The sequence below is a fragment of the Danio rerio genome, chromosome 22, assembly GCF_049306965.1.
Source record: "Danio rerio strain Tuebingen ecotype United States chromosome 22, GRCz12tu, whole genome shotgun sequence".
Classification (NCBI taxonomy): domain Eukaryota; kingdom Metazoa; phylum Chordata; class Actinopteri; order Cypriniformes; family Danionidae; genus Danio; species Danio rerio.
In genome coordinates, this window is record NC_133197.1 from 11,192,149 (window position 1) to 11,219,109 (window position 26,961).

A 26,961-nucleotide genomic window follows, 5' to 3' on the forward strand; every position below is an offset into this window, starting at 1 on the left:
TTTCATCATCATTATTCCAGTCTTTAGTAATAGATGATCCTCCAAAAATCATTAGCAGCATTTTCAAGGTTTAAAAATGGTTTATTATTTTGTGTAAATATTGCAGGATTGTTTGATGAATCGAGAAAGCCAAATGACTGCATTTATTTTAAATACAAGTCTTTAATATGTCTTCACAAGCACTTTTGATCATTTTTATGAACTATAAAAAGAATATATATATTTTAAATACTGACTAAAATTCTACTATAATACATGAATGATAATAATAAATAATACATAAATACAAAAACAATCTAAACCTTAACAATTATTTACTGTAAAGCACTAAGAGTTGTGTATTCTAGTGTTTGGTATAGCAACAATTGTGTGGCACAAGCCATTGAAATGAATGGGCTTCATATCACTGTGCTTTCTGTGTCCGATGTGAAAGCAGTTACACTCTGTGCTGTGACGACAACTGGAGTGAGAGTAAAACATTTTTATTGGCTTGCTTTCATTCCATTCATCCATCCATTCATCCATCCATTCATCCATCCATCCATCTATCCATCTTGCTTTTAAGTAACTATTCAATGTCAGGTACTAATATTTTCCTTTACATGGATGTAAAAGTTTCTCCAGTAGAAATTTAAGTAATAAATAAGTAATTTCATAGCATCTATCAACATTTAATCCTGTTATTTGAATCATAGTTTCCAGAAAATCTGAGAAAAGACGAGTAAAGTGAACATAATTGATTTTCCTTTTCAAAGACACAAAATGGAAATGGTAGTCTATGCATATATGATTGTGATAATATCAGCAGGATTGATGAATGGGCACTAAACCATCGATATTGAATTGACAGCATGATGAATGTATTATTGCATCTATCCGGATTAGAAGTTAGATGTAGTAACAGGCTTTATAGTAATCTGATGGGAGATTAAGTTTGTCATATACAAGTGTCGGCGAGGGGGGCAGAGGGAGAGAGAGAAGAGACTGTCATGCAGAAAATTTCCAGCCTCATCCGTCTTGACCTTTTCTCCATGAGGGGAAAACTCCAGGATCCTTTCCAGCTGATTAGAGCAGCAAACCACAAACTCACTGAGACACTAAAACTGCACACAGACTGAGGAGAGAGATACAGAGCTGCAGGATACCACACACTCACTGACAGAGAGAGAAGAAAGAGAGGGAGAAGAATAGGAGAGAGAAGAAAAAAAGAGGTTTAGAAAGAAATGAATAAAGAAACTAAGGGAACGAAGGAAAAAAATAAATACAGAAAGAGGTTTAGAAAAGATAAGAAAGAAAGAACGAAAGAAAGAAAAAAGAAAGAAAGAAAGGAAAAAGAGAATAGGTTTAGAAAGAAGAAAAATGCAAAAAAGGTTTAGAAATAAGCAAAAAGGCAAAAAAGAAAAAAAGAGCGAGAAGAAAGAGAACAGAAAGAAAGAAATAGAGAAGAAAGAAAGATGAAATAAAAAAGGCATGAAGAAAAGAAAATACAGAAATAGTTTTAGGACGAATCAGAAATATAAAAAAGAAAGGGTGGAAAAAAGAAAATAGGTTTAGAAAAAAGTGAAAAGGCAAGAAAGAAAGAAAGAAAGAAAGAAAGAAAGAAAGAAAGAAAGAAAAAAGAAAACAAGAGGTTAAGAAAATCAAAAAGGCAAGAAAGAAAGAAAAAAAGGTTTAAAAAGCAAAAAGGCAAGACAAAGAAAAGAGAGAAAAGAAAGAGAGACAGAAAGAAAGAGAAGTCACAAAGACAAAAGGAATAAAGAAAAACAGGAGGGAAAGAAATACAGAAAGAGGTTTAGAAAGAAGCAAAGAGGCAAGAAAAAAGAAAGAATGAAGCAAAAAGGCAAGAAAGAAGAAAGAAAGAAAATAAAGAAAGGTTTAAAAAGGCAAGACAGAAAAGAAAGAAACAAAAAAAGAGAAAGAAAAAATAAGTTAAGAAATTGTAAAAAGGTAAGAAAGAAACAAAAGATGTAGGAATTAAGGAAGAAAAGAAGGAAGGAAATAGGTTTAGAAAGTAGTAAAAAAGAAAAAGAATGGCAGGAAGAAAAGAAAAGAAGAAAATGGCCGAAATAAAAGAAAGCAACTAAAAAAAGTCAAATAAATGTAGTCAAAAAAACTAAAGAACAGAATGAATTTCAAAACAGAACTAACGAACAACAGAATGAACAAAGATAAATGAAAAATGAGAAACAAAAAAGACAAAGAGAGTTAATAAAAAAAACAACACACTACTGAATGAAAGAAAAATAAAATAATAACAGAGAGATTAGAAAGTAAAGCACAAAATGAGAATAAAGTATGAAAATAAAAAAAGAGAAACAACAAGAACAATAAATTAAACCAGGAGAAGAATCAATGAAAGAATGAAAACAGCTAAACAAAGAACAGATATTATTAGCTAAAATAAAAAAAGAATAAAAGAATGAATGAAACAACAAATAAAATAATAAAAACAACACCAATAATACAAGAAAAACAAATAAAAGAACAGAAGAAAACAAACAGGCAAACAGAGAGAACAAAGGATGAACAAACAAGTGGTAGAACAACAACATCAAGCAAACAAAAAAGACGAAACAGGAATGAAAACATTAAAGAATCTGAAACAAATAAGCAATTAGATGGAAGAGACAAATTATTGAAAAACAAACTGAAAAGAAAGAGAACAAACAAAAGTAAACAAAGCAGCAAACAAAAAGAGAACAAAATGAAATACTAATGGAAGAAGGAAATCTAAAGAAACAAAAAAGAAAAATAAACAATCAAACACAACAAGCAGTCAACTGAACGAAAAAAAGACCATATCAAAGCAAGGGAACAAACAAACCTGAGAACAGAAACACTGACTTTAGTAAAAAAAAAAAAAAAAGAGTAAACAAAGGGAAGTTTTGCAGCTGAGGCACACACAGATCAGCCTTTCCTTCAGGAGTCGGTGGAGAAAATCAAGCGTGATTCACATTTAATCACAGCCTCGTCTCTCACCTCTGAACTGGGGAAGGTAATGGCGCAGATGACGCCCCGAGTGGAGGATCTTCTCTTGGAAAAGATCAATCTTATTCATGAATAAAATCTGCAAAAAAAAAATAAAAAATCAAAAGGAGACACTCTCACATCATGCCCAACAACAGCCATCAATCACACGCTCTGAGGAATCAATCGTTCATCGATCACAAATACAACAACAAACGAAAAAGAAAATAAGTTTGCTAAAATCAGACCATTAATACCTCACCATCGTCTCTTTGTGGCCTCTAACTAAACTATAAAGACTCAATTAACAAGAAAGAAAGAAGAGAAAGTGGGAAGAAATTAAAGTGGGAAGGAAATAAATAAAGAGAAAAAGAAAGAAAGAAATACAGAAAAAGAAAAAACCTTTTAAAAAAGAGAGAAAGAAAAAAGGAAGAGAAAAGGAAGAAAGATTTAGAAGGAAAGGAGATAAAATAAGAAGGAAAAGGGGAGGAAGGATATTAAGAAAAAAGAAATAAATGAAATAAGAAAGACAGAAAGAAAGTAGAGAAAGAAATAGATTTAAAAAGTAAGTAGAGGAATTGAGAAGCAAAAAGGAAGAAAGAGATTTGAAAAGAAAGAAGAGAAAGTGAGAAGGAAGAATGTAAGAAAGATATTTAGAAAGAAAGATTTAGAAAAAAGTAGAGGAATTGAGAAAAAAAGGAAGAAACAGAGGTTTAGAAAAAGTGATACGGAAGAAAGGATCACATAGATTTCAAAACAAAGAAGAGAAAGTGAGAAGGAAAAGGGGAAGAAAGATATTTAGAGAGAAAGAAAGGAAGGAAGAAATAAATTAAGAAAGTAGAGAAAATGAGAAAGAAACAAAGAAAGAGATTTAAAAGGAAACACTTTAAAAATGCTGGGATCCACACAATAAATATGTGTTGGCGAAACATGTCAATATTAACATATTAGTTTTTACACATTTAAATGGACTGAACATGAAACAATTAAGTTGCCACAAAATCGCTTTGTTTTTGTGTTTGAATTGTGTTGTTTCAGCACATTTAAAATAAGTAGTTTAAGCAAACAGCAAACATAACTTTGAGTAAAGGAGAGAAAGTGGGAAGGAAGAAAGGAAGAAATAGAAAAAAGTAATATGGAAAGAAAGAAGATTTAGATAGAGAGGAGAGAAAGTGAGAGAGAATTAGAGAAACTTAAAAAGAAAGACAGAAAGAAAGAAAGAAAAAAAGAAATAGGAAAGAAAGAAAGAAAGAAAAGAAAAAAAAGAAATAAGAAAGAAAGAAAGAAAGAAAGAAAGAAAGAAAGAAAGAAAGAAAGAAAGAAAAAAGAAAGAAAGAAAGAAAGAAAGAAAGAAAGAAAAAGAAATAAGAAAGAAAGAAAGAAAGAAAAAAAGAAAGAAAGAAAAAAAGAAATAAGAAAGAAAGAAAGAAAGAAAGAAAGAAAGAAAGAAAAGAAAGAAAGAAAAAAGAAAGAAAAAGAAATTAGAAAGAAAGAAAGAAAGAAAGAAAGAAAGAAAGAAAGAAAAAGAAATAAGAAAGAAAGAAAGAAAGAAAAAAAGAAAGAAAGAAAAAAAGAAATAAGAAAGAAAGAAAGAAAGAAAGAAAGAAAGAAAGAAAGAAAGAAATAAGAAAGAAAGAAAGAAAGAAAAAATAAATAAGAAAGAAAGAAAGAAAAGAAAGAAAAAAGAAATAAGAAAGAGAGAAAGAAAGAAAAAAGAAAGAAAGAAAGAAAGAAAGAAAGAAAAAAAGAAAAAGAAATAAGAAAGAAAGAAAAAAGAAAGAAAAAAAATAAATAAGAAAGAAAGAAAGAAAGAAAGAAAAGAAAGAAAAAAGAAATAAGAAAGAGAGAAGAAAGAAAGAAAGAAAGAAAGAAAGAAAAAAAGAAAGAAAGAAAATGAGGAGGAAAGAAGGAAAAAGATAGGGAGAGTCCACAAAAAGATGACAGTAGGCTATAAAAGCTATAATGATTTAATTACCAACAATAAAGAAGTGAAAGTGAGAAAGAAAGAGTAAGTCGGTAAAAGCAGACCATTAATATCCCAAAATGCCCAAAACGATGACAGAAAAAAAGCTATAAAGGCTTAATTAAGAACTCACCACTGTATTGGTTTAGCCTAGCGCTTCCAAACAACACAGTATGACTAACACAGCTATAAAACGCATCTTAACAAGGGCAGTTTAGCGCTCCTCATTACACAGAAAGAGGTCGTACGATAAATAGACCGACAACACGAGGACCAAAAACACGCCTGCTGGTTTAATTACCAAACAACACCGCAATTATAAACAAGTCTGGGCTAAACTGATGACGTGCGCTGTAATTATGGAGGAAGATGCTAACTCTGCAGGCCAGGTTATCAAAGCAGGAGATGCTAAACGGGGAACTCATTGAGGGAGTTCAGATGAATGAAACCACGTCTGAATCAACCGGTGAGTCCTCAAAGTTTATAATGAGGTTAGGGGAGTTATGAAGAACTCGGTGACCGGTCATATAATAGAACGAAATGGGATATTTGAGGATATGGAAATGGACTGTTAAAACTGAAATTGAATGGAGGAGGAGCTATAAATGATGCTTGATGATGTCAGCAGAAACAGAAAGTTGTTTTTGGAGGCGGGGCTTATTTTTAACCCTTACAGTCAGTACATATTTAACCCTTGTGTGCTGTTAGGGATGTTTTAATCCACTCAGGGGTGATGCATTATTTTTTGTTAAATTAGAAACAATTAAATATAGACTTTGAGGTTCGGTGATCCAGATTTCTAACATTTGGTTGCCATTCTTGGAGCAAATCAAATCTCTGAGATTTGAGGCAGTTACTGTGGAGTTAATGGTTGCCAATCTTGCACTTTTGTTTTGGTCTGTACCTTCCAGATGAGTATTAGTGCTGATATAGCACAAGCATACAACTCTTTCTTGACATTAAACTACAAGTTTAAGGTAATAAATACAAGTTTTATTTTGAATCTTTTAATCAATTTTGTGCTGTTTTATACTTTGTTTTCTCTTTGTACCGTTATTTTCTTTTCTTTTTTTTCACTTTTGTTTGTTAACTGTCTAAAAAATTCAATAAATAAATCTTTAAAAAAAAAAAAGATTTATTGCCTTTTTTTGCCTATAGAACAGTAGCTAGAGAGGAAGTTAAATTGCAGAGAGAAAATATTTTAGGATTTATTATAAAAAAAAAAAGCTCCACAAGTTGGGACTCTAAAATGCCTAAACAGGGTTTCTGCAGATATCATAAGGTTAAATTTAAGACTTTTAAAGACCTTTTTAGGACCTTTTTAAGACCTATATCGCAATATCAAAAACACGCGATAATAAATGTAAATTCACAAAATTAGTTGTAAAATAAATGTATTTAAGTTGAACAGTACTAAAGGCAGGTTAGATGCACGATTCAACTACAGAAAAAAAAACAAACAAACATCTTAATGCTGATTTATCCTGATGCTTTCACCTGGCGCCGCATCACACACCTCACGAAACGGACGAGGCTTTTATACTTGACACATTCGCTATTAAGATATTTTTTTTTAAATGACAGGGGGCGGTCAAAAGAAACAGACAGTAAAATCAGACGAATAAAAAGATAATCATTATCATTGAAGATGTTTTTGGGGGCCTCTTTGTTTGTTTTAACAAACTTATCCCTCAGGTTATTTAAACTCTTACAAAAACTTTCCCCCTTTCCCACTACTGTTGCAATTTCAAGCCAAGAATTACTGGTCATCTGGTTCTCCCTACGATCATGCATGGACGGATCACAAAAGATGTCGGTGCAGACGTACCCGTTTCAGAAAGAATCTCTTCAAAGTGTTTCATATTCAACTTAAATCAAATTCGGCGCCACGCGAACTCTTCACCTGAGCCTCAAAAAATTCTATTAGCTCCGCTAAGGCGTTATTTCACTGACAAAAGAGCGCATTCATGTAAGACGAGCGAGCGAATCTTTTTGCTCGTGCACTGATTTCCTCTGTTTGTGGACAAAACTGCAAATTTTCTCTCTCTCAAATATGCACTGCTCATGCACAAATGTTCTTGCGTGCTTTCAGTACACTGTTCCCTCTTCCTTTTATGCTTTTTGATATCATTTATATTGGTAAACTATTAATTACCAATAACCAAATACTAAAATAGATTTAAATATTACATTTTTATTCTAATAAACCATAACATTTTTGGCTGTAGGTTATATGATGAGATATTTCCAGTTTCAAACACTTAAAGACACAGAGAATAGTTTAATTTTAAAAACATTTATTAAACATCCAAAAGGTGCACCATACCAATAAAATAAAATAAAATAAAAAAAACATTTAAATATAAGTAATGCAAGCAGAAATGTAACTGTAATAGAAAATAGGGAAACACTTGATAAGGTATTATAGCCTACTGTACTGTTCACTCTTCAAATAAATCTCACTATCAATCTCATGTTATCATGTCAACTAAAATAAAGTGAACTAGTGTCTGCTCTACAGTGTTTTGTAAAGTGCTTCAATTAATCTGTTGTGGTAATACTATAGTTGCAATTGTAACACAACAAGTGTAATATAAACAAACTACTCAGTGCTTTAGTTTTTTTTTTTTTACAATATAGGGTATATTATACTACAATTCACCTCACTTTACTGCAGTAAAACTACACTGTATTTCATTTGATCAGTTCACTATTCTTAATACTACAGTATGCTGAAGCATCTCTGGAGAGCAAAAGCATGAAAAGAGGAAACACAAGACACAGAAATTGTGAGTTCGCATTTTCCGACGGAGCTAGAGCAGACCATTTACACGTGAGCAGCCAGTGTTTTGAGTGCACGCAAAAAGTTTTGTCCACGAACAGAGGAAACCGGCGTGTGAGCAAAGAGATTCGCTCTCTAGTATTGAATGAATGAATGAGCTCCTGACTTGTAATGCTGAGCTTTCGACATTTGTCAGTAAAATATTGCCTTACTCCGCCAGCTGAAATGATGTGGCGCGCACCTGCAGCGAACTTTCGCAAACACAGAGATGACTTTACATTCGCTGTGCGCACTGAGATTGGCTATTGCAAGTTGACCTTTTTTGTAGTTGTAATACTGCAAATTACAATTGGACTACTGAAATAAAAAACTACAACACCCTGAAAACCTAGCGACAACAACAACAACAACAAAAAAATTAATAAGCATTAGATGTAGCGTTATATGGACATCACAAAAATACGACCTGTGGAAAAATATTTAAAACCTAGAAGAGCGAATTTAAGACTTTTTAAGGCCTTAAATTTCGATTTTTTAATTTTAGACTTATTAAGACCCAGCGGAAACCCTGCTAAAGCAAAATATATGCCACTGTTTCAATGCCAAAAACAGAGAAAGTTTTCAACATATAACATTTGTGTTAAATTAAAAAATAAATATTCCTTGAACAAATCGCTAAGAAAAAAAAATACAGAAAAATATTAATCAAAAGTAATAATAATTTATTAACAGGCGGTAGGAAGAAGAAAAAAAAAAGTTTAAACACTTTATTGTTATGAAATAAATTCTGCTTTCATACAAATGTACATTAGACGTACATCCAGTCTTCTGCAAAAACCAAAAAGGCCACTTCATTTTAATCTGGAAAATAACTTTGGCATTATAGCTCATGTCGGTGTGCTTGTCTGCATCAAATGAAGAGTTTTTGAATTGTTTTGGCCTCATATGTTTAGCGTGGCCTCTTGAGTTAAATGGAGGAGATTGGAGGAGCTCTCACTGCTAATAGACTCGTCTCTTACCATGGAGGTGCCCCTGAAGAAGATGTTGTTGCAGATTGAAGAGAAGAGCTTGAGACTCTCCTGCAGGCGATTCTGAACAAGGCAAAAACACACAAGCCGTCAGACTTCCCATCATGCTCTCTCCTGTGTTTAAAAAGATAAGGCCGGGTACAGTTGTGTGCTCATAGCAAGTCGAATAAATTTGGTTAACATTTTTTTTTATTGTTTATATTGATTTTGAATTGTAAAGATTGCACTACACCACCTGACAACAGTCTTGTCGCCTATCCAAGTTTTAGGAACAACAAATAATAACTTGACTTCTAGTTGATCAATTGGTATCAGAAGTGGTTTACATGAAAGGCAAAGACTTCTAGATTACGCTTATTTTACCACAATAAAACATGATCATGCCTTGATTTTTAAATTATTTAATTAGGACTTTGCTTAGACAAAAGTCTTGTCACTTAACAGATTTAATGTTCCGTATTGAATACAAAGTCATAATGCAGTGGAAAAAGAATTAATATAGTTTTTGACTTCCATTAGCTTGGAGGACTGCATCCATACATCTTTGCAATGACTCAAATCACTTATTAATATAGTCATCTGGGATGGCAAATGAAGCGTTCTTTCAGGACTCCCAGAGTTCATCAAGATTCTTTGGATTCATCTATAATGCCTCCTCATCCATCTTACCCCAGACATGCTCAATAAAACCATGATTTTTCCTTCACCAAACTTGACTGATTTCTGTGAGAATCTTGGGTCCATCCGGCTTCCAATAGGTCTTCTGCAGTGTATTTGATGATTGGGATGCAGTTCAACAGATGATTCATTGGAAAAATCCACCTTCTGCCACTTTCCCAAATTACCAACTAGAAGTCAAGTTATTATTTGCTGCTCTTACAACTGGGATCGACGACAAGACTTTTGTCAGGTAGTGTACAATACAAATAATTCATTTTATATTGTTATCTGTTTTAATTAAATTCTACTTTCAGTTTTGATGCTGATTTTTATTACTTCTAAGCATTTTTTAAAAATGTCAATACATTAACAAATTCTTTATGTGTATATATTCACAGTGCTTAGCATAAACGAGTACACCCCATTTATAAAATTAATATTTTGATCAATTTCTCAGTGAATATAGGTAATATATTTTGGTGCATTTGAACGAAACAGATTTATTAAATAGATAGATTCAACAAAATTATATGTTTGTCACTGAACATTTTTGGAAATCTAAAAATAATACATTTATATACAAGCCAAATATTGCAAAAATACAATAAAATTACAAACTACGTTTTACTAAGTGTAAAACTACAAATCTAAAACTACAAAATTTTACAGATATTTTTGTTTCTCATGATTTTCCTTTTATTTAATACCTTTTCCTAACATATGAACTTGTGTGTACTCATTTTTGGACGATTATCAAGAGTTTTTTTTTGCTAGATTAGCTCTAGATTAAGCTTCTGTATTGACAAAACTAACATATAAAGAATATTGTACAGCTTCCTATTAAAAATATTAATACAAAGGATAGATTTGGGAGGGGAGAATATATATTATTTTAGAAAATCTGGGTTATTTCTTTCTAATTTCACATACAAAATAGTATTTTAGAGCTTATTTCATTTATTTTCCTTCGCCACAGCGAAATGAACCACCAACTTATCTAGCATATGTTTATGCAGCAGATGCCCTTCTAGCTGCAACCCATTACTTGGAAACATCCAAACACACTCATTCACACATATACACTATATGGCCAATTTAGTTTATTCAATTCACCTATAACACATGTCTTTGGACTTTGAAAAAAAAAAAACAGAGCACCTGGAGGAATCCCACGTGAACATTGGAAGAAGATGCAAACTCCACATAGAAATGCCAAATGACCCAGTCGGGTCAACCAATCTTCTTGTTGTGAGGCAACAATGCTAACCACTGAGCCCCATTTAGAGCGTGTTATAAAGAAAAATTCAATTGGTAACAATAAATGAAGTAACTCTTCTGAAGTTAAAACATTGCTATTATGTTCTTTAAAAACTAATATAAAGGTTTGAAAACATGGCAAATTATTTTGTGCTATTTTATGCCAATAATAATAATAACAGTGGTCTCATAATGTTTTCCATATGTGTTTAAATACATATATTTTCCATTTTAACATTATTATTTACTATTTGTGGCTGATGACAGAACCATGGAATGTTGACGATATCAAAAACATACAAAGCAAAAAATACACTAACATCTTTTTCAGAATACTACACTTATTTTTATCATCTAAAACACAACACCCTTGACCTTTAAATAGCACTTTGGGCTCTTGAGGCCTTTTTTTCATGGACACAAAAGTGTTTCCTCACCATAGATGGATCCTCTACCAGCGTCATGTCGTATCCACTCAGAGAGACAACGAACAGCACAGACCTCACATACTCGAAACAGCTGATCCACTTCCTCCTCTCCGTCCGCTGACCGCCAACGTCATACATCCTTCAGACACAGAGACAAAACATCCTTAAAAAACATTGATACGACAAAAAATGCACATGAAAGTCAATTCACCTTCGCAAAAACACGTCACATAATCAAACTACATTCAGAAACAGTCATTTCAGCATCACTTCATTCTGACTTTTAACAATAGCATATTAGCATTTGTTATGCTTATTTGTGGCTACTAAGCGACTAATAAGTGATTTGTACATGTGAAAAGCAGACCAATGTGCCTGAAAGAGCTTCTCAAATGAACAAACTGGTCCAAATGTCCACACCCTATGCTTTAGATACCAAGCTAAACAGAGTTAGCTTGTTACCTAATGGTTAACAAACAAAAAGTCAAAACATGAGATGACAAAACATCCCCAAATGCCTTGATAAGACAAAAACACACAATTTATCTTGAGAAACATCTTGTATTCAAACCTTAATGAATTTCAAAATCACTTCATGGCGACTATCTCCAGCAGCATAGCATGTGTTATGGTGACATGAGGCTAATAAGCGACACATACTTGTACATGTGAAAAACAAACCACTATGCTTAAAAAGAGCTTCTCAAATGTTAAGCTGGTAAAAATGTCCACACACCATGCTTTAGATAAAGAAGCTAGCTTGTTAGCTAATAACAGCTAAGACAAAACATCCCCAAATACCTTGTTACAACAAAAAGTGAAGTCAATTTATTTTGAGAAACATCATGTATCCATGTATAGTGGATTAAAAAACAATTCATGTTAACTTTTACCAACAGTCAGAGTAACATTTGTTATGCTAACATGTGGCTAACTAGCAATACTGTTTGTACATGTGAAAACAAATGAACAAACTCAGGTAAAACACCTCACATATAGTTTTACAAACCAAACTAAAAAGAGCACTAGCTTGTTAGCTAGCAGTTAGCAAAGATGGCAAAAACATGCGATGTGACAAAACATCCTCAAACATCTAAAATGACAAAAAAAAAACATGATAGTCAATTTAGCTTGAGAAAGACATCAGTGGGTTTCAACATCACCTTGTTTTTAACCAACATCGTAGCATTTCTTATCCTAATAGGCTACTAAATGATGACTGCTAGTTAGCGACACACATATGTACCTCTGAAAAACAGACTGACAGTCTCAAATAAGCTTTCTGAATGAACAAACAAATCCATTTTTATGCCAAGCTAACATATCTAGCTAAAAATTTAGCTTGTCATCACAGCTAGCAAAGACGCATCGAAACATGGGACATAACAAATCACCTTGATACAACAAAAACACATATCCATTCAGTTTCAATCAAGAAAAGCATCATGTAAACAAGCTACATTAGATTTCAACATCATTTTACGGTGGCTTTTACCAACAGTGTAGCATGCGTTAAGCTATGTGGCTAACTAGTGATACTTGTACATGTAAAAACAGGACAAATAGAGTAAATAGAGCTGCTAAAATAAACAAACTGGTCCTTATTTTCTCACACTGTGTTTTTACCAAGCTTAAATGAGTTAGCATGTTAGCTAGGAGAAAACAACAATAAAAAAAGTTAAAATATGAGATGACAAAATGTCCTCAAATACTTCAATATGACAAAATATGACATTAAAATCTTGCATAAAAATTATGCAACCAAACTACTGTAAGAATTGAAATATTGCAAATATTCTGATATCTTTGACAATTCAAAACATGAGCTGAAAACAGAGACTGGTGACTTCACAACCCAGCAAGGGGGAATGCGGGAAAAACCAGTTCCTGCTGCATTTGCATCTGAGTATGCTGAAACTCAGCTTCATCCCCCCCAACTCACACATATGGTCATTTCAATGTTTAGATGTTCTAGAATTAACCAAACTGACTTTAACTATCATGTTTGATATCATTTGAAATGTCTCAGTGCGATTGGTACAATGGTCTCATTCTCTCAGAAATAGACATAATCAGAACAATAAATATATAACTTCAGGCATCTTTTGATCCACTGTGAAGGGTGTGACTTTTATATACACACATCCCCTTCCTTGAGGGAATTCTTGGATTATTTAAGGTAAGGTCTAAGAAAGACTCAGCGCGATTCTTCCTACCCAGATCAGCCCATAACGTGGAGCCTAGGCTCCACGTTATGTAAAATTTACACGTTATGTAAAAAGTCAGGAATGCATCTTTTAATCTTGGATTTATCTTTGATAATTTGATGTTTTGTATTGATCGTTTATGAATTGACTGATTGAATTTGGCATAATACATTTACCTGACTAATAAATTATGTTTTGTATTATTCAAACCTCGTGTTATTATCACTGATAAATGTTGTTGTCCATAGCACTACAAGCCACTGTACAGGTTAGTAATGGACTAAAACATGTTAGACGGAGCAGCGTGGCACGCTATACAATGTTGGTAGAGATCCGACTAACAAATTGGCATTTATTTATGTATACTTGGACTGTAAAAGGCCAACTATTTAGAACAACAAAATATTGTTGAAACTACTTTAAATGTGGATATTTAGGCCTTCATCTACAATAGTATAATCCTGCGCGATTATTATTAAAATACTTTGTCTTGAATTAGTAGATAACAGATCTATGGGGACCACATAAAAAATCTCCTAAATTGAGTAAGTAGTGTTCTGCCTTTCTAGGAGAGTGGTTAATCGCCTCTGTTTAATGACCAAGACTGACAAGCTTGTATTAAGAGATTGTATACCCGGCCGGTGCAAGACTCGAGATGCTATCGGAATCTGAGTAAATGAGAATAAGGTATAATAACAAATCAAAAGAATATTCTATCATAATCTAAAATAATGTGAAAGGAAACAAAATAATCTTCTCAATGTTTTATAATTGGAGTCAGATAAAGCGAGGATAAACAAATTAATATTCTAAACCATCTCATACTAAAATTGGAGTCAGATATGAGTTAAGTTTAATATAAATCAACATTGTGCACTGGAAAGACCGAACATGCAGTGAACCTTCATCCACCAGTGGATACCGTCATTGGACCAACTGGCTGGACCCTACACTACAATAGATTTCAACATCACCTCATGGTGACTTTTCCCAACAGCCTAGCAGGATATTAGCATAACAAATGCTAACAAGTGGCACGTGTTTGTACATGCGAAAAACAGGCTGACAGGGATTCTCAAATGAACAAACTCAGTTAAAATTTCCTCACTCCGTGTTTTAGATCCCAAGCTAAAAAGAGTTAGCTTGTTAGCCAGCAGTTAACAAAGAGGCGTCAAAACAAAAGATGAGGTGTTTCATTAGGGGCCTCAGAAATTAGCCAAAAAGGCTTTATTCTCTATGTTTATTCTCAGACAGCGTTTCTGGTCTTCAGGCAATCGTGACATTTATTTTATATCTTCCACTTCATCCAGCAGCATCCTCTTCATGTTATTTGTTGGTAAGATTCATTCGCACGTCTCCGATAAAAAATATCAATGTGCACACTTCAAACGTGATGGAAAAAGAAATCCATATGTGCTTTATGAGACTGTAATAAATACAATGTCTCATAAAAATCAGTCAAATGAATTGCATCTAAATGAGTTGTCTTTTTTAGTACAAGAAAACGCAGGTAAAAAGATGATGTTTTGCAGGGAATTAACCAAATCTTTAAATAAATCTTTAAATAAATATATGTGTGTGTGTGTATATGTATATGTATGTATATATATATATATATATATATATATATAAAATGTTGTGCTTATGTAAATATTCATTCATTCATTTTCTTGTCGGCTTAGTTCCTTTATTAATCCGGGGTCGTCACAGCGGAATGAACCGCCAACTTATCGAGCACATTTTTACGCAGCAAATGCCCTTCCAGCCTCAACCAATTTCAGGGAAACATCACACACACACTCATACACTACGGACAATTTGGGTTACCCAATTCACCTGTACCGCATGTCCTTGGACTGTGGGGGAAACCGGAGCACCTGGAAGAAACCCATGTGAACGCAGGGAGAACATGCAAACTCCTCACAGAAACGCCAACTGAGCTGAGGATCGAACCAGCTACCTTCTTGCTGTGAGGCGACACCACTACCTACTACGCCACTGCGTCGCCCCCTTATGTAAATAATTTGCATATATTAATGATTAATGCATGAACAGAAAATTGCAAATATCCAGAAAACTACAAATAAAGCCATTTACAAACATTCATTCATATATTAAAAAATCAATTAAATGTATAAATTAATATACGCATTGGTTTAGAATTAAATAAATATAAACAAACCTAGATCAACACAAAACTACAAACATGGAGATTAATACAATCATTAGTACAGAATTACTAGAAATAAATAAGCATTAATACCACATTAATGCAAAAATAATACAGTACAAAATAAACACAAACATACTATATGAACAAAAAACCTTCCAAAATTGTGCAATAAATAATAAATAAATAGTAAAAAATACAAATCAATCCCATTGATGATACAATAATTCCCTGTTGTTTTCCCTCGTCATGTTATTTCCAGCAGCACAATGGTTTAATAATTAATAATGGCTTTGTTTCATTCTGGCCGATCTGCTGTGGCCACATAATGACAGCAGAAGCGCTTATCAACGTCATTAGTCTGTTAATTACAGATCAGAGGTCAGCAGTGACCCATACACACCTGACATTTCATTACACTCGTTCAATACTCACAGACTTACCAATAGATATGGCGACATCACTTCCTGTCCAACACACCCATGACATCTCTATTGTTCCCACACATCTCTGAATGCAGCTTAACACAGATTTGGACATTTTGCAATTAATGCTATCACAGGAAGAAAATGATTTCTGAATCTGATTAAACACTGTTTTTAAATAAAAATGATGATCAATAAAATGTAATTAATAAATAGAAAATGCAAATTTTAATGCATAAATTAACATTTAAAAATAATTTGAAGTACAAACAAAATAAATGTTAATAAATAAGTAAATAATGTGTAGTTAAGTGCATAAGGCAAATAAAGATGCATGTATATATTTGTAATATTTATATATACGTAAATATATCGCGACCCCAGATTAATCGGACTAAGCCGAAAAATATGAATGAATGAATGAATGAATATATATATATATATATATATATATATATATATATATATATATGAGCAATATCACACTTGTAGCAGTGCAATATGGCTGTATATCGACAGCGGTGGAAAGCGTGCATTGGCTTGAGGTGGCAGACTGAGTGCCTTAGTTTCCCATTAGTCACGATATACAGCCATATCACACGGCTACGAGTGTGATAATGCATTTATACAACAGTTCGACAGCATTATCGTGTGTAAAAAAGAAAATCGAACACGGAGAGTTTAAAAAACCTTTTTGTATGAGGAACTACTTTCTTCCGCCGCTCATTCACATCTGCAGCTGATGTGAAAACAGCAAAAACTGTTGGCAATTCACAAACATCACTTTAGAGCTAGTGCTTGAATGATTCTCTAGCGTAATGTCTAAAGTGATGACAAAACAGGTGATTTTGCTGATGTTTTGAGATTATAAGGCTGAACAGCATGAATTGCCATCAGAACACAGAGATTGCCTGTGTTTTTTTATTGCAATCGGTATATCACAACAATTAACCCCGAAAAAGCCAAAGTAAAGCAAACACAGCAGATTACTATGGTGTAAATACAGCACTATATATAAAAGAGAGAGATTGGCTTAGAGTGTCACTTAATTGTTTTATAATGATTTGTGCAGCTGTAGTTTGAAATTTACGCTGAGATTTTCTCCCCTAAGCACTTATTATGTGGACTCTGTTGCCATCTTGTGGCGGATTGTCTTTGTCTTTGCTCTGCTCAGTATGACTGGCTGGCCGCTAAAGGGCTGAATCGTCGAAATTAGAAATATTTAAAATAGGCACTATCCTTATAAATGAACTGCATAATTGCAATCTGAACAACTTCATTCTCACCTAAAAAAAGCCTCAAAAGTATGTTAAATGTTGTCCAACAGCTGCAATATTTGTCATAATGTAGTGAGTCTATTGATCTGCTGTCACTCTATGTGGGCGGAGTAAAACACAAGGGTGAAGAGGCTATACAAGTGCTGTTATTGCAGACTATCAGCCAATCAGATTCGAGAAGCAGACGGAACTGTTATATATATATAAAATATAAATTAGGGGTGTCAAAATTAATTGTTTTTTCGGTGCACCGCTATGCAAATGCGGACAATTCGGTATCGGTTTACTAATAATCGTAACCTGTTATTGTGTACTGACGTCATTCATCTCATATGCTACTCCATTTAAGTACTCCATTTCTCTCTCTCTCTCTCTCTCTCTCTCTCACACACACAAACACACACACACACACATACACACACAAACACACGCACACGCACACGTACACGCACTGTGGCCCATTTGACCTGCTGGCGTGACTTTTTCTCTCCTCTCGGAGAAATTTGTTTATATTATTTGCTAAATGCTCGTGTTGTTTAAAGGTACATTTTATATATCTGAATGTATTAAATGACAAAATTGTACAACAAATAGTATATAAATTTATTCATACATTTTAATACAAGAATTGCTGCTATGAAGAATACATAAAACTGTGTATGAAAAGCACCGTCAATGCACCGTGATGCACCGAGATATCGAATTGAACCGAATCGATGGCATGATAATTGTAACCGAACCGAACCATGAGACCAGGGTAGGTTTACAGCTCTAATATAAACACAACTAAAGAAACAAGTCCATAAACAAATTTGTAAATAAAGAAATGTGTAAATAATTGTTTATTTTTCAAATGCATACATCAAATATAAGTGAATAAACATATGTGTAAATGCATAACATTTAATATGCCTAAATATGTTAATTGAAAAAGTTTGCATTTGAGAGCTGAGCTGAATCTCAGAGGAACACACACAGACGTGAGAGTGTGAATGCCGTCGTCTGATAGAGATCTGTAGGTTTCGGCGAGGGATGCGAGTGAAGCGCAGCGATAAGAATGAGCAGTCAAGCATGAGGAAAACCCACAGTGAGACATTCAGAGCTTCCTCATTCAGGAACCAAATGACTTTTGCATAAACAATTAACACTGTTGAGTTCAGTGGTTAGAAAGATTTTAAAGACAGGATAAAAATAGTTTCTTTTATATTAAGGCTTTCAATGCCATATGCTCAACTAGACAGAAGTAATATTTGAAGAAACAGTGACGACAGTGTTAAACCGATGTCCAAAACACTTGCAGTCAATCAGCAGTACAGGGTGTGTCTAGTGACTATAGCAGAGATTATAAAAAAATGTGCAGGTCTTGTCGAGTTTGTTTTAGTGCTTTTAAATATCATAGTATACCAGGGACATTAATTACAGTATATACAGTACACATTAATTACAGTAATCAATCATCTTCAGTAACATTAATGAATATACATTATGTTTATTCTTCGTTCTTGTTACTTACAATGCAATAAGCAAGGTATAGAGTACATCCAGGCGGCTTATCGGCAACCCAATGCAAAGCGGAGGGCTGTTATACAAAACTGAAGAGCTTTATTCTGTTACAACAACCACCAGGATGTACTTTATCCCATTTATTACAGAACTACTTGCCACAAAACATAACAACAACATACACAACTTTGTTTTGAGCCATAATGGTTGATTAATTCTTTTATTAAAAGCAAAGCTGACAGAAATGAAAATGGCTGAATGGAGCATACGCTAACCTACATAATATTTAGTCACAAGGTGGCACCAAATAGTTAAAATCAGAGACATAAAAGTGTATGGATATAAGTGTATTAATGTGAACATATTCACTGATGGTCAAAAAGATGTCAAAGTACCCAGATGATTGTTATAAAGTTTCAGCAGTTGTTATTTGGAAAAACATACCTTGGAATGTTGTCACTGACCAATCAGAAACAAGTTATATTTAAATAAAGCGTTATAGCGCATTATTATAAATAATAATGCATTATAAGTAAATAATACCGCGCCAGTAACACTTGTCTCGCATTTTATGAATCACCAAGGACTGTTATTTTCCACATGGAGAAATACTTTAGTAATTAATAGAAAATACTAGGTAAAGTACTTGAAATAGCCTGTTGTGGTAATTCAACAGTTGTAATAGTGACAAAACACCATAGTAATATAAAGAATTACCCAGTACTGTAGTTTTCTACACCTATTGGGTATATTATACTACAATACACCCCAGTTTACTATAGTAAAACAGTATTTATTACAGTTTATTAGTTTGCTCTATTTATAACTACATTGTGCTGTTGCATTCATTAAGAAAAAGTTGTAAATACTATAATATATACAATATACGATACACTTTACTGTACACTCTCGAAAATAAAGGTAAGCGAGCTATCACTGGGTCGGTACCTTTTCAAAAGGTACAAATTTGTCCCTAAAAGGTACGCATTAAATACTCAAGGGTACATATTAGCACATTAAAAGTACAAAAGTGTTCCTCTTAAAAAATGTAGGTACTAATATATACATTTGAGGTACCAATATTCACCCTTTAAGTACAACCATGTACCTTCTGAAAAGGTACCACCCCAGTGACAGCTCGCATACCTTTATTTCTGAGAGTGTAGTTTGGTTCAAAACTATATATTTACTATAAATGAAATATCAATAGCAAAAAACTTCTGTAATGCTTTACTGAAGATGAAAAAAAAAATCGCCTACATCTTGGGTGGTTTAGGGACGAGTAAATAAACCACAAATCTACATTTCTGCATAAACTTTCCCTTAAAAAAAAAAAAAAAGAGAAAAGGTAAAGACGACTCTAAACAGTTGTTGAAATGCCCACTTGGACAATTTATTAAGTCATCTTTGCTTTGATTTTTTGTGAAGTTGTTTATGTGCTTTTATTAAAAACTGTCACGGATGCTGTAGGAATTTAGATTTAGCATTATGCAAAGTACTGCAATATAGCTGTTATTGCAGAAGCCTTCAAGCAGAGCTCATAAATTAGCGATTCTCAGGACAGAAAGAGCACAAGAAGAAGCGAGCGACCGAGGATCTGAAAAGACAGTTGCTCTCCACCGAATGCCAAAACTCTGGTGTTTCCGAGGCTCATCACAGCGTCAAGCGAGTCTCATAGCTGTAAATGTCTCCATTAACATTCAAATGACTGACTAAAGCTGCCAAGCAGAAAATGACTCACATTCCCTATGAAACCTTTGGATTGTTTTATTGGTTGTCCAATGTTTGTGCAGAATTGAGCTTGAGAGGACAATGAATGCGCACTCAACTTTTTTAATCTCAACACTTTAAGGAACACGACTCGCTGTGACTGTGACCGTCTAAGCATAAATCTCAAATGTTTCCTTTAACTAAAGCAAAACCAGAAGCTTTGAATCAACAACAAAACATATTTAAGTAGTAAATCTTGAATATTTGTTCTATACATTACATTTGTATGAGTAACTATTGAATTTTAAATGTCTATTATATTCATAATTGTAACTTATTTAGATTTAATTATTAGTAACTATATTATTTCTGATTTACCTATATATCTATGCATTTTTTAACAGGTTTTAGCAATTAAACTATATATATATATATATATATATATATATATATATATATATATATATATATATATATATATATATATATATATATATATCACATACACACATACACACAACACAATTCATGCAAACAGTGATTTTTTTAATATTTATTTACTGCTGAATACATTTAAATGACTATAAAACTTTAAATTCTGTACTTAGTAATGAATCTATATATTATATTTATAATAAAATGTAATGGAATAAATCTAAACAAATCTGAATAAAGAAGTATATTTGAAATAGAGTTAGTTTGAATTTATTTTAATTATTTAAAATATTTATTTTATAAAATTAAATTTATGTAAACACTTTGACATCTTAAAATAAAATTAAATTTCACAAAATAAAGCAATATTTATTTAAGTCAAATTGCCAAAAATAAAAAATATCTAACTTTATATCACCAAAACTAATACAAATTGCACAACAGCGTCACAGAATTGTAATATGAATATGAATATGTAATATGAAAACAAAAAATACATATGAACACAAAATCTAATTCAAAGCATGCACAAAAACTATTATAACTCATAAAACTAATTCATATTACAACATGTAAAACCTGCACCAAGCTCAGCTCAACAAAGCTGATTAGCATACATACATTCAAAGTGCTTTTTTCCCCACATATTGAGACTCAAGACAAGATGTCATAGTGAGAAAAAACTCAGACAAATTCAAAAAGTGTCTTGCATTAAACTCAAAGCTGAAAGTGTGCTGAACGCTGATAATGCCAGTTATGATATTGATGAATGGAGCAATGCTTCAGGAGCTGATCTTTCAACAAGATACCAGGACGACAAGCTCAATATCACCAAATCAAGAGATGACACGGAAAACCCCTGCACGTTTCCTAAATAGAAATTTCAGCGTATTTCTGGATAGTGTTAGACAAGCATCAGATGAAAATTAATTAACGAAAGGCTTTTGGGTTGATGATTCACGCAACTAAAAGTTATACTGAGAGCTGTTCATAAAGTGTACGACTATCGGTTCTATGACATCTAACAGCAATTGCGATAAAGTGGCCAAGGCATTATTTTAGGGATGCACCGAATTTTCAACCACGAAAAATCATCTGTCAAAAACAATATTTTCAGTTTTCGTCAAAAAGTGAAAAACGGACAAAAATATGAGCCGAAAAAAGACACAACAATGCTTGTAAACCTGTTTACAATCAATAAAATCTGTTGTTGAAAAAAATGTGGCAAACAAATAAAATGCTTAATTTGTTTTATCATTCATGCTTTTTATATGACTTTAAAAAGTTAGTTTTGCTTTTTTTTTTAAAGCTACCATCAGACAAACATCAAATGACAATTGTAAAATACAAAGCTACTTTTTAAAGTATACTAATATACTTGATTATTTACACAACTGAAAGTGATAGTGAGAGATGCTTACAAACTCTATCAGTATTTGTAAAACAAAAAATTGTGTTGCATTAGTCAACAAAATCAACAACAGCAGGAAAATACCAATATTTACATCTATTTAGACATCTGAACATTAAAGAAAGACAAAGGATGTTTAATCTATTGCATGTTTTGGAATTCGTAGAATTGATCATTTGTTTTTATTGAAAGACTTTGAAAGACTTTTTTGTCTTTTGTTTTGTTTTGAAACAACAATAATGGCAAACTCATAATAAAGACGCTGTTTACCTGAAGACCAGGTGTTTGACTTTGAACTGAGTCTCAATCACTCCTGTGGTTCTCAGTCGCACTCTCAAAACATCCGTCTCTGTCGGCATGTAATCGTCAGCGATGATCCTGCCCATGTTCTCGAAAAAACTGGAGAGAAAAAGAGAAAATCTTACTACAAATTAGCATATAAAATAAAAACAAAAAATTAACGACACATTTCCAAGTCCAATCTGGCATCCATTTTCCACAGAAATGTAGGTTTATCTTAGCCGGAAATTCTGATATTCATTTTTTCCCACATTTGATGGCCGATAACCGATAAATAACCGATATATGCAAATTTAGAATTGTAATATTGCTCATTTATCAATTATAAGGCATGACATGACAATATATATTACAGAGAAAAAATGAGACTAAAATCTAAATAACATTTTAAAAAGTAAATTTATATGCTAGCTTCTGATTGGATCATGAACATTCCATGTGTGCTATGATTGTCATTTAAATGCAAAACTAAAGTAATTCAAGCAGGTTTTGACTGCATTACAGTTCCATATACCCTGAAATATTTCAGTTACTTCATAGCTACAACAGTCAAAAAAAAAAAAACAAAGAAAAAAGGTTTGGATGAGATGTATTAAGCCCAGAGATGCCCAAACTAGGGCCCGCGGGTTAAAGTTGGCCCATGGTAACCTTTGATTTGGCCTACCATCCAGTCTGAGAAGAGACTGATAGGAGGGTTGGGGGCGAATGCCTTCAACTGACATCGTCATATCTATAACATTGCTTTTTTAGATTGTTTTTTAGAAATGTTTCAATTAAATGTTGTAAATTAGTCAGATTACTTAATAAATACAGAAAATGCTGTCAATCTATGAACAGAGAACAATGCCGAAGACATCAGCTAGACATCAAATCAAGGCAAAAAAGGTGCAGCTTGACTCGTGTATTCGGCATTGAACTCCATTCTGTTATAAACTGGATTGTTTTTGTTTTTACTGTTATATATTTATTATTAAAATACTGCATTAGGTAATACAAAGCAATGATTTATAGTTATTTTTAAATATATTAATTACCCATGGCAACTTTAATGTAATGCAGTTTGGCATATTTACCTTCGGCCCACAGCCCTTAAGTTTGCTTTTTGGCCCTTCATAAGAAAAAGTTTGGGCACCCCTGATTAAGCTGAATGAAAATGAATGAATGAGATGCGTAAGAACTAGTCCTACACACAGGAGCTGTTTGTGGACAAAACTGAGACTTGAAACTTGAAAATCTGAGCTGTGTTTGGGTTTGTCCATATTTGACCCAACACTGGGTTTCACCAACCCATTTTTATCAACATCAATATAAAAATGGTGAAAGCGTTAGGTTGAATGTGCATAAGCAATTCAACATCTAACGCATAGAAAAAATGAAGGTTAAATCTCTAATATCGGATGACAACCGATATGCTACCGATATCATGCATTTCCCTAAAGTGCAGTTTACTTTAGTATTAACATGACAAAATGGAGACATTACTGCATTAAAATATTAGATATTACCCTGCCTTTCAGCTACTCCTGGCTTGACAACAACAGGTTCATATCAAGGAGCAACTTCATATCCAGCAAACTGTCAATAAATAAAAAGCATCTTCAGCTCCTATAATCGGGTGTCTGTGGTAAAAGCCGCTGTCCTTAAGGGCCGTATCAAATTGTCTAGGTAAGCGGATTTACCTCTGACTGCAGTGGTGATAACACAGGCCCGAGGGAAACACGCGCCGTATAATAATTACTGCTATGAATATAAATACAACATGATACAGTATAAGCAAATCTGTGGGGGTTTTCTATACGTGGATGTGCTCAAGAGAGGGATTATCCAGGAGCGCGCGCTACACAGTGACATTCACACCTCACAGGAGGTCACAAACACCCTGGAGAGAGAATTAGACAAACGCATTTAAACAGTTTTGAAGCATAAACCTCAGATAAGTGTGCCACAGTTTTTGATTAAGAGTGTTTGAGGGCACATTATTTTGGTCTAAGACCATTTTATTATTCTGTTCATGTGAACTCAAAACCAGGTTGTGCTATATGCCAGTACGTCAGAGCAGATGATTTAGCAGCGCTAGCTTGATTTTGAACACTGAAATATACACACTGTTGCAGCAAAGACTGCTATAGTAGACATTAGTATATATTCAATTCAATTTATCTTTATTTCTATAGCGCTTTTCCAATGTACATAGTGCCAAAGCAGCTTACAGAAGGTCTAGTAGATTGAAACGGTGCCAGTCCAGTTTTCAGAGTTGAGGTTTAGTTTAGTTCAGTTCAGTGTGGTTTCATTTTTACTGCTGGAAGTCCAAACACTAAAGAGCAAATCCATCAATGAGAAGCTCCACAAGTCCAAACCAAGCAAGCCGGTGGTGACGGTTGCGAGGAACAAACTTCACCAATTGAAGAAAGTGAAGGAAAAAATCCTTGAGAGAAACCAGGCTCAGTTAAGCACGACCGTTTCTTCTCTGGCCAAACTTCTTGTGCAGAGCTGCAGTCTAGGCTCCGGAGGCAGGAGAACACTAGATGCTCATCATGGAGAACTGCAGGTTTTGAGTAGGTCACCGGCGGGTGTTCAGGCCGGCCCATGGGATCAATCCGATGACTTGTTAGTATATCAAATTTTAATAATTGTAGCATACTACTTAGCATTGCAGCTTTATGTAGTTAGCAGTTTTATCAGAAGATTTTAAACACCGAGATAAGCTAGCACATACCATAAACTTTAGTTTTGAAAGAGAAACAGTGCTAAAACAGTTTTAAGAGAATCTTGATCTTTTTAATCTTTTTAACTTAGCTAAACTGTTCCTTTGTATAGCTTATTTTTGACTATGGTCCTGCTATCTTTAGCCTAAATTAGTTATTTTATTGTTTAAAAAAGTAATTTTTATGAATTTTGTATGAAAACAACAACAACAACAACATACATTATAGTGTTAAAAAATGCTAGCCAATAAAATAACCATATTTTAACGACAGTAAAATGTTATTGACAGCGATCAAGTCTAGAGGCGTCACTTTACCAATGTTGCCATGACAGTACAGTAGCACTATTGCAAGCAGCAAAAGCAAGCACGCTACATAGAAATGTACTGTTGGGACGTTGTTTGACCGGACTTTGCTTTTTAGGTGAACATGTATAGTTGATGCATGGATAAGTATTCGTTTACATGAGAGGAATATCCACAGGGCGTCATACTGAGCTTGCACAAACTAGTTGAAGGTATGCTGTGCTGCTCTTGCGTTTTAGTCAGTACAGCCAAAGTCTCTTTAAGGTAAGTCATTTCACTCGGCGGCCATATTTAAAACACCTCTTAAACAGTTTGCTCGGGCATTATGTTTGAAAAACATCAAATTCCCCAAAATTGCTTGCCAAGCTTATAATTTAATTTCATATTAAGAATCACCAATCAAATTAAAAAAACAACTGCTTCTTTACTTTCATTTCTAAACGTTTGAATCGCACTAAATCTACAGAAACTCAGGTCTGGTCTGAGCCCCTCCCCCTCGTCAGTCTATATCGATCGACGATTGGCTTCTGTACTAGAGGGTGGGGCTTGATTCACCATATTGACCATTACACTTTTTTCCTATTCAAAACAATACACGTCTTGTGTATTCTATATAGTGTTTGGTACAACAACACTTGTGTGGCACAAGCAATTGAAATGAATAGGCTTTATATCGCTGCGTTTTCCGCATCCAGTGTGAAAGCAGTTTCACTCCACTACTGAAAAATCCATCTTAAACCAGCCTAGTATGGTTGGCTGGTTTTAGCTGGTCAACCAGCCTGGTTTTAGAGGGGTTTTGGCCACTTCCAGGCTGGTTTCCAGCCCTTTACAGCCTGGTTTTAGCTAGACAGGCTGGAAGATGACCAGCTAAAACCAGCTAGATCAGCCTAGTCAGGCTGGGAGCCCAGCCAAAACCAGCTATGTCCAGCTAACACCAGAATGGTCAAGCTGGTTTTAGATGGTTTTAGCTGGTCACTTTCCAGTCTGATCAACTAAGACCAGGCTGAAAATAGCTGAAAACCAGCCTAGAAGTGGCCAAAACCCCTCTAAAACCAGCCAACCATCCTAGGCTGGTTTAAGCTGGATTTTTTAGCAGGGTCTGTGCAGTGATGACAAATGGAGTGAGAGTGGAGTGAGAAAACTTTTTTTTGTCTGTCTGTCTGTCTGTCTATCTATCTTTCTATCTATCTATCTATGGCTGAAAAACAAAAACGCCTGATAATTTTCAATAGCTAAAAAGTTTTGAAATGTGCCTATCAGTTAATTTTATTTTCAGTTTTATTTTCTGGTCATTCCAGTCACCTGTGTTTGTTTTCAAATTTGAACTTATTTTAAATGTGTTATAACAATTTCAGTTAACAACAACTGTTGAGCAATATATTTGTTGCTGCCACATTAAACACACTTGTACAAGCCCTGTTGCTGTTT

At 33.7% G+C, this 26,961-nt stretch overlaps 1 protein-coding gene and 1 long non-coding RNA gene across 3 annotated transcripts in view; one reads left to right on the top strand and one right to left on the bottom strand.

The window, feature by feature from the left end:
- gnav1 (guanine nucleotide binding protein (G protein) alpha v1) overlaps positions 1-26,961 on the bottom strand; it is a 57,511-nt gene that overhangs the window by 364 nt on the left and 30,186 nt on the right. The window contains exons 5-9 of one of the 2 annotated variants that reach the window (XR_012397487.1): positions 22,494-22,622; positions 11,095-11,224; positions 8,732-8,803; positions 2,825-3,067; positions 112-2,730 (exon numbers count right to left, since the gene is read on the bottom strand). Coding sequence is in view for 1 of the 2 variants with exons in the window: in NM_001166014.1 (NP_001159486.1) it covers positions 2,980-3,067; positions 8,732-8,803; positions 11,095-11,224; positions 22,494-22,622 (419 nt within the window). In the remaining variant the exon portion in view is untranslated. Of the gene's footprint in view, positions 1-111; positions 2,731-2,824; positions 3,068-8,731; positions 8,804-11,094; positions 11,225-22,493; positions 22,623-26,961 lie in introns of those variants that run through there. The other variant, NM_001166014.1, reaches the window with a different exon arrangement.
- LOC141380182 (uncharacterized) lies at positions 6,019-12,957 on the top strand. The gene is made up of 2 exons (XR_012397794.1): positions 6,019-8,989; positions 9,651-12,957. It is a non-coding gene; the product is annotated as an uncharacterized lncRNA (long non-coding RNA).